Genomic DNA, 13295 nt, shown 5'->3' on the forward strand with positions numbered 1-13295 from the left:
TCTTCGACCACAAAAGTGTGAGACAGGGGCAAAGGAAGCTGTTCACTCCAAAAAAGAAACGAAATTACGCAAAAACCATCGACAATGTTTGTCAATGCAAGCGAATAGCCCGAACAAAGGGATGAAGAGCGAACGAGTGAGCGACAGTTCCCCCTTCCCCAACGCTGCTTTTTTCTAGGTGGCTTTGGCTTAGCCCCACAACTCGGTTGCCAGAGATCACGCACCCTTTCCCTTGACGCTTTCCCAGAGTTCCGTCGTGGCAGACAAAGTTGCTTTCTTGTTCTCTCTTCGTGGCAGACGTGGAGAGAGAACGAGTACACGTCTTGCTCTCCTTGGCGTGTCGACGTGAACGCCGTCAGCGTTCCCTGGAACGCTCGCCTGCGTCGGCGGCGTATACTTCGCGGGCGAGGAGGAACGCGAGGTGGCGTCGCCGCGTGTGGACGTGTATCACCGGCTCCGTGAGTTTTTGGGTGTAGCGCCCGTTCTTTTTGCTATATCCTAGTGGCTCTTTCACGCGACATGTGTGAAGATTTCCGCGACGTTCTGAGACTATTTTATGCGAAGCATATTACTAGAGCTCAACCCAGCTCCTCAGGCGCGGCGGTGTCGCCTTCAATACTACGTGACACCGTGACGTCACGACAGAGGAGAAACGGGGCTCCAACTCGCGCCGTCGCCTTCAAGGCTCCCACGTGACACCGTGACGTCACGACAGATGAGAAACGGGGCTCCAACTCGCGCCGTTGCTCGCGGCGTCGCGGCGGTATATAAGCAGCTGCGCTTGCCTCTGCTAGACACTCACGAGGTGAGATGCCTCCTGGAGACAGAGCTGCTCGTTGGAATGAGAAGCGAAGGTTGCGGCGTGCTACAGAGACTGATGAAGAGCGGGAAGAACGTCTGGCCAAGCAACGTGCTCAGTATGCGGCTCGGCGACAAGTTTTTTACCAAGTTTAGCCACCAATATGCTTCGCATCTGACTAGGCTTAACCAAGCTAAGCCTCAGCCAATTTTTTTTTGAAGGGGTCTGTGCATTAGAACGCTTGTTATTGTGACTTTTGTGGTTCCTCGCCTACGAGAACTTGGCGGCTCTCCGACGCCGTAGGCGTTGGCACGCCTCGTTTGGGCGTCATGAACCCGGTTGAGGTAGTAGAAGGAGATCTTTCCCCGGAGGAGATGCTCAAGTGGCGACAGACGCACATATACGACATCGCATAACAAGACTCACTCCGCAAGGACGCCATCGCTGCCATGGCCAAGGCTGCTGTATGGAAACAGATGTTCTCAAGGAATAACAAAGTGAGGCCTCCCAAGTTACCCGAAGGCTCATACAAGGTTATTTTTCGCATTCGCGGAGGCTTCGTCACCTCCCGCTTCAGCCACTTCCAACTCACCAACACTCTCTCTACGGCAGACGGCTTTCCAGCCACTGCGGAGCTGCGCCAAGACGTCGTTACAATCAACCCCACCACCAACACAGTTACCCTCAGCACGGAAAGCTGCGATCGCTTGAAGAAATATCTCGCCATCAAGTCGCTCACGGCCGATGGCCAGGAGCACGAAGTCACCTCCTAAAGCGTTTAAAACTCCGAGACGTGCAAAGGCATTATCTACATCGACAGAGTATGCTTGGGGAAGTTATCTATGAAAAAGACGTTCTACCCATGCTTCGTGAGTGCAACCCACAAATGCACTTTTTAGAAGCCAGACGAATGGGAAAAACTTCCGACGCGGTCCTCGTGACTTTCTTGGGAACGAAAGTTCCTTTTTGGGTCAAATAGGAATTGGCGATGCTCCAGTGCAAGCCTTATCGACAAAGAATGGAGACCGGCACACGCTGTTGGAAAGTTGGACGTCGACCGGACGTGTGCCCTACGCATGCTGAGGATACTTGCCATAAATGCGGAACTGTGAATCTTCCGACTGATCATGTGTGCATTCCCAAGTATGTACTATGTAGTGGAAGTCATGAGACGATATAAGCCCAAAATCTCACTTCCCAAGGCTGACAAGACTCCTCCTCAATCCAAGGCCAAGTCTTCTCCTTCGCCCAAGAAGCAGGGACCTCTTCCTAAGAAAAAACAAGACGAAGATTGGCCTCTCCTATCCGCTGTTCCATCTAACAACTAATCGAGCTTTCCTCAGGTAAGCTGGGCATCGGTAGCTTCCCACAGCTTACCTAAACCTAAGCAACCTGATGCCCCAATTTATGCCCTCCTACAGCAGTTTCTGGAAGAAAATCGTCTTATGCGTAAACAAGTTCTCTACCTCCAAACCCCTTCTTCATGTACGACTACTACCCCTCGATCTCAACCCTCTACTGATGAACAACCCATTGTAACTCCTCCCCCTGTCAGTGAGAATGGCGATCAAACTCTAACCATGGAGACTTCTCCTCCTCCTACTGCCATAATCGCCACCAAGCCCCAATCTATTGATGATGCGAGAGATAGTTGGGAGGAACACGATAAGCTAAGTCGTAAACTGACCGCACACATTAGAAACTCTAACAATCGCTTTGAGGCCACTGAAAAACGCATGGATGCCGTAGAAGCCAAGCTTGAGTCCCTCACTGCTAACGTTCATAGCCTCAGTGCCCATATAAATGCTAAATTTACCCAGAATGACGCGCGATTTACCCAAATTGATGAGCGATTCAATCAAATTATCGAAAGACTCGATTGACTGCATGGCCACATCCCCTAAGCGCTACAACCTAGTTGTGTGGCAGTGGAATTGTAGGGGCTTTTCGAAAAAGAAGGCCAGTCTGCAACAATACATAGCCAATCTCCCACAACCGCCCGCAGTCATTATTATACTTTACAGGCTAACAGACTTTACAGACTTTACAGACAGGATTTACAAGAAAGGAATGGTTACGTTAAATTCCCAAGACACAACACATTCCAATGCAAAAGATGCGAACATCCCAATACTGTGATCCTAGCACAAAAACATTTGACTCTTACTTGCTCCCATTTCGAGAGTATTGACATTGATCACGACTTCGTAGAAATACTTCCCGAAAAGTCCAGGTCGGCTCCTATTTACATCTTTAACCTTTACAGCAGTCCCAGCTCTAAACACAACCGTTTTACTACCGTTTTTGCTCGTACTGAACAGGAAGCTCTGAGAAACCCGCTCCTCATCGTTGGCGATTTTAACTCTCCAAATCAACTATAGGCACACACTTCTTTCACACCTAAAGGACGAGCTTTATGGACCCACATCCAGGATCACCAACTCGCCCTCCACAATGACTTCGACACACCCACTCGCTTAGGAAATAGTGTCTCCATAGATACATCACCAGATCTCACCCTCACCTCTCGGGTTCTCTGAACTAAATGGGAAAGCCTTCAAATCAATTTAGGTAGCGATCACTACGTCATACAGATTTCTGTTACTTTCTCTCACAAGCCCTTTCACACTGTGCCTCCCATACTTAGGGATTGGGACGAATTTCGGAAAAGTCGCGCAAATAATGCTCCCAATTCCATACTTGATCTGCAGCAATGAATTAGTCAACTCCAAACGGACGTTGACAATCATACTACAACTATGTCGCCTGATTCTCCTTTTCAAACAGCTGATGCCAAACTATTACACATGTGGCAAGCGAAGGAATCACTATTAAAGCGGTGGAAAAGACGCCGCCATAACCGCAGGCTTCGCATTCGTGTAGCTAGACTTGACGGTGACATTCAAGCATATGCGACCCAACTAGTTAATCAACAATGGGGCCAAGTATGTGGGAGCATGCATGGTAATCTCAGTAGTAAAAAGACTTGGTAACTGCTGAGACATTTGGTTGATCCCTCGACCTCGCGCGTGCAACAGTCACTACATCACTCAATTATTGCACAAGCACAAGAATAATATTCCCCTTCTTTTTCAGGAGCTTGCACGATAACACCTCCCTCCTACCACAACTCGTGAGAATTCAGATTATACAGGCGAGGTTAATGAACTTCTCGACGCCCCAATAACGGAGGCAGAAGTTCGACATGCCTTAGCTTCCCTTAAAACTACATCTGCTCCCGGTATAGATAATGTAAATAATAAATTACTCCGAAATCTGGACGACAGATCAGTCTCTGCCCTCACAGAATACTATAATCATTGCTTCGATAACAGCTCTCTTCCGAGCTCATGGAAAACCGCTAATCTTTATTCCCAAACCCAATAAAGCCTCTGACATAGCTAATCTTGGACCTATTTCCCTCACGTCATGCTTGGGCAAAATGCTCGAACATGTCATGCTTAATCACTTCGATAAAAGCGCGGAAGACAATCAGTTATTTCTGCCAGAGATCATTGGCTTTCACCAGTTGCTTTCTTGCCAGGATGCCATGCTAAGGCTCAAGCATGACCTTCTCACTCCTACGTTTTGTAAAGACATCCAAGCCATCTTAGGACTCGACCTGCGCGGTGCATTCAACAACATATATCATGGATCTATCTTACGTGAATTGAATGTTATTAACCGTGCTAGAAAAGTGCATGACTACATCCGCGAATTTCTTACCAATCGGACAGCTGTCAAAAGTCTCAATGATCAAACTCCGCCTCCAATCACCCTAGCTAGCTTTGGCACTTCTCAGGGATCTGTGCTCTCACCGTTTCTATTTAACCTAGCTATGAGGTCTATTGCTGGGAAGCTAGCACAAATACCAGATCTCCAATATTCTTTATATTCAGACGACATTACCCTATGGATTAAGGGTGGCTCGGATGGCTACATTCAAGACACCTTACAAGAGGCTGCAGATGCAGTGGCTACGAGAGCCGGGTTCTTGAACCTCGAGTGCTCGCCCACCAAACCTTCTATCTGCAAATAAACGCGTTACGCCGAACAATCAGGTTAACATTAAGGGGAAGCAAGTTCCCGTAGTAGACATTGATTGATTGATTGAAAACATCTTTATTTACAGGATATTCGTAGAACTCGTGGGTGGGCCGCCTATTCCGGTAGCCCACTGGTTACTGCTGCTGCGCTGGCCCTCCCCACCAGCCAGTGCTGTCGGTCAGGATCATCGCTGAGCAGAATAGCCTCCCACTGCTCTTTTGAGGGATTTGGGATGGGGTCAACTATGGGATTAAACTGGCAAGCCCACACCATGTGGTAGAGGTTAGCTACCGCTCCACAGTGCGGGCATTGCGGGGAGTATAGTGTAGGGTACCATTGGTGTAACTTAGCTGGCGTTGGGTATGTATTAGTTTGTAGCCTCCTAAGAGTGTTCTCTTGCAACTTATTGGGGGATTTATGTGGTGTCGGGTACTCCTTCCTGGCTGTTCTGTATGGTGCGAGAATGTCAGCATACACTGCTAAAGCAGTAAGGTCCCAGCACTCTTCAAGGTCATCAGGGGGAGACGCCCGGTATAGAAGTGCTCGGGCATGCCTGTGAGCGGCTTCGTTTCCTCCTGGTAGTTCCAGGTGACCGGGAAACCAGATGACAGAGGCTTGGCTGGGTGGATGCTTAGTCAGCAATGACAACCCTGACCTGTGAATTAATCCGTTATTGAGGTTGCGACAGGCGTTCTGGGAGTCAGTGAGCACATCGTCGTTGGGGTTAGATGCTATAGCTAATGCAATAGCTGCTTCCTCTGCGTGAGTGGGGTTGGAAGTTTTCATCGAGGCGCAATTCACCATCGATCCAGAAGGCGTTGAGACCACAATAGTCATTACTCCATTCTTTGGCCCTGCGGCGTCCACATAAAGGGTGTTAGGTTGCTCGTCCCATTTCTTCTGCAGGGCTTCCCCTCTTGGTTTTCTTCTTTCGATGTTATATACGGGATGCATGTTCCGCGGAATGGGGTACACGTTGATGCGTCTCCTCACATCACGTGGTACCTCTTCCCTTTGGTATATCGTATAAGTAGTAGACAAAATCCGTGTACTCGGCATGCACATTCAATCTAACCGACTCAGTACGTATACACTTCAAACGGTTACTGCCAGCGTAGGTCACACTACACTGCTAATAGGAAGCGTGTACAATAAGCACGGAGGTCTCCGTGAGGCAGAATTGCTAAGACTGGTACAGGGGTTTTCTGTCAGTAAAATCCCATTCTCCCTTCCCTATCTCCACTTAACTAGGGCCGAGGAAGGTAAAGTTAATTCACTGATACGCAGACTCTACAAATCTGCCCTTGGAGTGCCAAGTAGAGCTTCTACTGAGAGACTTCTGGCGACAGGTACCTTGAATACTTTTAGTGAGCTCTCAGAAGCACACCTGACCGCTCAATACCAGCGCTTATCGAGCACCCGCACTGGTAGGCGCATCCTGAACTCACTAAGTATTGCCCCAGCACCCATGACCAATGAGAAATTCAATATTCCCCACTCGATACATGAGCACTTTCATATCCCTCCTCTCTCTAAGAATATGCATCCTGTTCATCACGAACATAGAAGGCAACAATGAGCGAAAGCCCTGCAGAAAAAGTTATTTAACTACAAAGACGTGCTCCCTGTCGATGCCGCAGAGTATCCGTGTGGACACAAATTCGCCATATCATTCATTGACTCCAATGGCAGTATTGCGACGGGAGCATCCATTATAGCCTCTTCGGAGGAGGAGGTGCAGGAGGCGGTGGTGGCACTCGCCGCAGCAATACTCAATTACTCTGTCATAGTAAGTGACTCCAAAACGGCCATACATAACTTCGGAGCGGGTAGCGTTTGCAGGGCAGCCCTAGCTATTCTATCTCACAATCCGCCAGCCCAACTTCTGAGTTTAATCTGGACACCTGCTCACGCAGGCCTAATTGGCAATGAAGTGGCCCACCTAAGTGCTCGAGCTTACACGAATCGAGCACAGGCTAGACTAGGGGCCGGTTCAGACGCCAATATTCTCCCTCCAGCATTCACCTCCAAAGACAGATTACTTACACACCACGACATTTGCGGGCATTACCGCCTAGGTCGCCTAACCCTCCCTCCTTTAATGATTAGGTCGTCGAGCATACACGAGGTTCTATGGCGTAAGCTACAGACTCGCACTTTTCTATCTCCTGCCTTACGTCACAAAATTCACCCAGGAATATACCCTACTTCAGCCTGCAAGTTTTGTCCTGCTAGCAGAGCAGACCTTAACCACATTATGTGGCAATGCAAGAACCACTCCCCTTCCACTAACCTTTGTAGAGTTTTAAGCAGTAGGGAGCTGTGGGAGGCTGCCATGCGCAGCTACAACCCCGAACTTCAGGAAACTATCCCGAGGTGGGCTTAGGTGGTAGAGGAGGCCTACTGTGAGTAGGATAGCCTCCCTCGCCTTCTTCCCGCAGCCCTTTTCCCTTTAAGATGGGATAAATAAAGTTTTCTCTCCCTCTCATGGGCGAGAATGGGCTGTCGATTCTTGTACGCTGCACGATGGGCTGGTCCTCGGGCGGCCAGCGAGGCGTTTGATGAACACGCGAGCGGTATGCTTCATGCACCTTCCTGCCTGCGGTTATTCCACGCCATTCGCTTGCCCTAGAGCACGCGCCCTTTTTCCCACCAAGAACGGGCGAGGCAGCCAACGAGCGACGGTGCACCCTTTCCCGGGCCTGCCCACCAGTCAGTTATAGGTAAGCTCGCGCGTGACAACCGCTCCTCCTCTTCGCAAGTCAGAGAGCTTTCCCTCAGCGCCGTTCCTCGCCTTACTTCCTCCCAGTGCAGCCACCGTCTTACCACTGATCTACCACGAAGACGGCCAGAAAAGCCAAAGAAAGCTATTTGACTTAAACAAGTGCAAACCTCGCAGGAGGACGTTCACGTTAAAAAGCAGCATCGAGGGCATGGACCACGTCGATGCAGCTGCCTAAATAATGCCAAGCTTCGTAGAGTCTGCTTCATCTCATCTATTTCCGTTTCACATTGGCCCTCTGAATGTACAAGAAATTCGACAGACCACCAAATATCAAGGTCACATTTCACACGAACACCCCGTTTATTTAGTTTTGCTTCAAGAAGTTAAGATATATTTACAGCATCATAACACCAACTTCCACGAAAACTTTCCATCTTCTGACTTTCCTTTCTTTGGCACTTTCTAGGCCGTGCTGAGAACAGTTTCCAATTTTTGGCTTTGTTATGGCCTGATCAGACTTTACGGAAGCAGGCGGTCAACACTGAGCTATTCGAAAGGTCCCTTATACTGGCCTATACTGCCTAATATTTATGAATACTCCGCCGCAAACCGCAATCTACAAATTCTTTGTTTTTGTGCATTCTAATCGCATTTACTGAAAGCCGGCGCAGTTATTTCCTGTGGGTATAATAAATGTACGTTCATGACTCCACCCAGGCTGTCCATGGACTAGAGCAAGGTCGATCAAAAGAGAAAGCACAACAACTTGCTCGACTAACGTATGATTTCAATCTCTCAGATACCTGGCTGCTAATACTGACACGTGTACTTATTTATCCTTTTCTTGGGGACTGCATTTCACCCGCCAACAACTTAAAGCTGTCGCCCAGCGAAAGACGCGCCTGCATGATTTAGAACTTATGCGAATCTTGTCGTTGATTCAATCTGTTGTGCATGTACCCACCGAACCTCGTTTAATCAGACTGCATTCGCGACAAGAATTGTGTAGTAGTTTGTGAAGACCACGAGGGCAGCAGCGATTACACTGGAACCCTCGACGAGTGATGTATAAAAGCAGACGCGCTTCACCCGCTGATGAGATTTTGACAAACGCCGACTGCGTTCGCCCATATCATTGTGACTCGAGTGTCACTTGTTTTGTGGACCCGGATTCGCCCAATAAAAGTTAGTTTCGTCCTTCACAGTATTGCTACCGCGTTCTTGACGGCCACTCAACGTGCCAATACACCGCAACGCTTTTTCTGTCAACGTGGCAATGACGTTCCCATGTAAACTACGCAAAAAAAGAAATCTGGGATTCCACATGCCGAAACGACGGTATGGTTACCGGACACGCAGTAGTGGGCGAGCCTTTGGATTAATTTTGACCACCCGAGGTTCTTAATGTGCACATAATGCACTGTACTCGGGCGTCTTTGCATTTCGCCCCCCATCGAAATACGGCTGCCGTAGCCACGATTTGATCCCGCGACCGCGTGCAGGGAAGCGCAACGCGAAAGCCACTGTGCCATCGTCACGGTCATGTAAGCCACGCTATTAGCTATTATCTGGGCTCTGCAGTTGCCACATGTGTAATAATGATGGTTGAAGGTCTACGGTGCAGCGAAATACACATTTCCGATCGCATGCTGACTATACTGTCCCTGTAAACTCAAAACTCTACGCATCGATATGAAGGAGATAGGACCGGACATCTGATACCAAAAGTTTTGTCATTACAGTCACGTGTTTCACAAACATTTCGAGGTGAGCCACCTGGCGAATGCCACATTTTGAATGTGGCATACATGGTGGGCGCTTGAGGCGGGCCGAACCAATAGTATCAGGGCAGATATCTGAAATGGAAGCACCGATTGTCTGCTTATGAGGGAGTTTATTGAAAAACTAAGGGCATGTAATGATCGCTTGTTTTATCCTGCAAGCCAAGGAATACCCGCTTTGAATTACATTTTTGAATTTTCTTGCACATCCAACATTGAGCAAGTTTCGACCTACTAAAGAGAATGCAAACAGGCTACGATTTCTTATGTTTTATTAGGCAATGATACTTGCAGCATGACATGTAAAAATATAAATCGCAGGTCTAGAGCGTTTCTCTTCTGTGTTGTTTTCTGAGCAAAGCTTGGAAAGCTTTAGAACAACTTCAAAAAATGAGTCCCTCGCTTATGCGACTATGTCGGTTTCCTGAAGCAGCTGCGCTGATGCTGAAAGTTGTTGCAAATTGTTGATAGCATGGTAAAAGGCTACTTTGGGATCCAGGAGAACGCCGCATCAAATTTTAAAACAATCGTTGCTGGAGAGCATTCTTGTTTAAAATTATGAAGCTTATATAATCAACTCGCACAACCTTCGGGTCCATCAATGAACACTTTTTTTAATAATCTAGTGCAGCTAAACATTATCCACCGTACCACGGAGCTCTCACATTTCAACTGTCATACTTTAAAAAAAAAAGCTGGATTTGTCATCTGAATACCTACAAAAACTCACGGTCGCTTTAATGGCCATGTCTATCATTTTTGTCAAGCCAGTGGTGTGACCCTGCAAAGACGTTCCTATCGCCGTTAAGAGGAAGCTTTAGCTCGGACCCAACTCCGACGCGGCCTATTCAAATACATGTAAAACGCAAAAACGTTTTTCTGAGGTAACCCCTGGACCGATTTTTAATGAAGTCTGTTGCATTTGAGAGATAAAGTTAAGTTCTAGTGACTGTTGAAAGCGGAATTTCAATTTAGGGTCTGAATTTTGTTAAAAAGATGTAATATTCGACCACATGAAAAAAAATAGAAGTACGAAGTTCACACATTCATAGCTCTGCATCAAGAACAGATATCGCGGTTCTGTAAACGGCATCCATGAGATCATTCAAAGCGGACAAATTCGATATGTCATTTTACATCTTACGTGAATCTGCTGCGTCGGCTACAAGGGTTCTGCAAGACCTATATTTCCATATTACTAACCTTTTTTTTGTATTCCAGTGTAACATATCAATTGTGTCCGGTTTAAATGTACTATTAGATGCAATTCCCAGAATTACATTACCCTTTTTTGTTGTTGAGTTACAGAGTTGTAAAATTGATAGTTTCGTTTTCTGAAAATTTTCAATTTTTGCGAATTTTTTATAAAAAATTGACGACCTAACTGAAAAATCCGAAAAGAACAGTCTCTAGATTTTAAGTTTTTAATTTAAATGCAACAAATCAGGCCTAATTTGATGGAGTGGTTGCCGAGAAAAACGAATTCTCCCTTTACATGTATTTAGATAGAAGCACCCGAGCTAAAGCTTCCTCTTCACAAAGAGGAGAACGTGACCAATGACAGAAAAGAAAAAAATGCTCATCATAATTACGTGATTTGATTAGCGGCGGCGTGCAGTAGGTCATGGTGTACGTTTTACACAATGACGGCATGTCGTCATTTTGACAGGTAAATGCTCGGAAATAAAGTTTCCAAGGCATTTTCTGTCATTTACTGCAGCATTGCTTACAGTGTAGCAAATACCAGTGTAACGAGATAGCCAGGATGTATGTACTGCCATTGACAGAATGCATGCCTTCCAGTGACGTTAAGACGGCCGTCAGCTTTGAGGAATGCTTGCGAAGCGAAAAACTTTTGCCTAAATTGAAATTGCGTAAAAAATTTATTTTATTTATTTTTTATTTATTTATTTGTTTCCGCAAGCAAGGAGGTACATGGTTGTGGCGGAAAAACAAGGGGAAAAAAGCTGCAGAGAAAGCAGCTTGACTGCCCCCAGGTTCAGTTTACAATGGCAGCAGCAGGGCAGATGAGAAACATGTTAAAGAAAAACAGAGGAGAAAAAAAAGAAAAACAAAGCAAGAACACCAGGGGCAAAATTCACAAAGTACAACCGTACACAGTCAAGATTGCAGAAACACTTGACGCAGATTTGTTGCGGAACAAGTGAGCACATCGGTATTGCATCTGGTGAGATCATTAACTGACTTGCATATCCTTGCATAATAAAAGGCGGCATAGATACTGATTAGTGCCGAACCTCGCGGCTGTGACTTCATGATCAAACTACCAGCAACAACTCGCTTAGGAGTAGGAGGTTATCACTTCGAATGCCGTGTGCCATCGTATCTACCAAAACCACGCAGACATCGAGAAAGCGTCGCGTGGCCACAATAGCCCACAATTGCAAGCAGCTAGTTAAACCTGCCCAAACCGAAGACATGGCTGGTCGGAAAAGCGTCGCCATGCAAAGAAAGCATTCTGCCAGCTACAAGGAGCGACCAGCTAGCGAGAGGAGGGCCGTCGCCTTGCCTCCGCAGATAATCCGGGCTCTTGCACAGGCCATGCTCCTCGAACCGCGCATTAGCATCCACGGTTCAACAAATGTTTACTTGCTGGTGGCGCATAAGGACAGTGTTTGGATTCCGCACCAAGCTGGTCGAGTTCCTTCTTTATCCTTGTCTCAAACTCACTAGGTGTACAGCTCCTCTTCAAAGGCATCAAATGGATACATAATTCTCCCCTGTAACTCATTGATATAGGTGTCGTCCTTTTCCCCATAAGAAATATATTCGATCAACAAAACGTGAGGTGATAATTGTTTGCGTTATTTTGGCATGATTTCAAAGGTAATCCATTGTCCAACGTGTACCCCAAGAGAGTCCGGAAGAGAGCCAAGGAGATTAACAGAAACTGAAAGATTATAAAATGTAGTCAAGTTAATGGCGTTATGCTCGGCGAAGACGGATATAATCTTACGGAAAAGCGCTGGTGAAAAGCAGACGCGGCTAACTGCGTCCACATGAAGTTGAGGACGGCACTGGTCGTGCGTATGGCGATTCACGCTGTTTAAAATCTGCGATATTTATCTTTGAATAGTGAAGTAATATTTTGGTAGTGTAGCCAGTTTGACGGTATGTGCAATTTGTGTTAGCAATTTTACGGTATGTGCAAAAATGCATGCTAGTGATATTTCTAAGTCCTCAGAAATGACTGTGCCTGATATCCACGAAATTATCAATGATCACAGCGAAATCACTACGGTGTCTACGGGGACGCGCAAATTGACAGGTAGGTAAAAAGCAGCGTTCCGAAATGTAGAAGCTCGCCAAAGGAAGTCACTATATCACGAGGTCACCGGCATGATCTCTATCTGCCCGTCATGCAGGAACCCTGTTGAGAACTGCGTACAATCGCAACCTTGCGCAAATACACTCGACGCGCGAAGGTAGCGCCAGACAGATGTGAACCAAAACACGTACACTCGTGGCGTTCAAACAGATAAGTACTTCGTGCTTACTTGTACAACGGAGGCAGACGGTTATGTTTGTTCACGCACGACAACCGCGGACATGTGCGACAACTATAGTCAGCTTCTTATATAAGTTAGAAGTGGACAGGCGTTTTAAGTTTCATGCACAGTAAATCAAAAACTACTCATTTTACCTTTTACTGAAGCTGGCCGGGAGAAGGCTTGCGGGTTCTGCATCTTTTCGTCTTCGTCTCCTTCGTTTTACTCCTCCGCACGCTTGCTCAATGCGTGCTCAATGAACCATATCACTAAGGCGTTCTACAAATTATTTGTAGGTTTTGCTTGAAAAGGCGTTTGTAAATTAACTTGAGCTCTCACCCTCTTATCATATCAGCTTATTTAGACCTTTAACCGCTAAGGCATGTCGGAACGAAATAGCTATTAAAGTAGCTGTACTTGTTTCAATGAGGCTA

At 46.7% G+C, this 13295-nt stretch overlaps 1 protein-coding gene across 3 annotated transcripts in view; it reads right to left on the reverse strand.

Moving 5' to 3' along the window:
• Positions 1–13069, reverse strand: part of LOC135907588 (excitatory amino acid transporter 1-like) — a 273341-nt gene extending 260272 nt beyond the window's left edge. For all 3 annotated transcript variants that reach the window (XM_065439268.1, XM_065439269.1, XM_065439267.1), the window contains exon 1: positions 13017–13069. In XM_065439268.1, coding sequence (XP_065295340.1) covers positions 13017–13059 — 43 coding nt within the window. In that variant the 5' untranslated portion in view covers positions 13060–13069. The remainder of the gene's footprint in view (positions 1–13016) is intronic.
• Between the last annotated feature and the right edge of the window lie 226 nt (positions 13070–13295).

This window comes from Dermacentor albipictus, chromosome 1 (assembly GCF_038994185.2).
Source record: "Dermacentor albipictus isolate Rhodes 1998 colony chromosome 1, USDA_Dalb.pri_finalv2, whole genome shotgun sequence".
Classification (NCBI taxonomy): Eukaryota; Metazoa; Arthropoda; class Arachnida; order Ixodida; family Ixodidae; genus Dermacentor; species Dermacentor albipictus.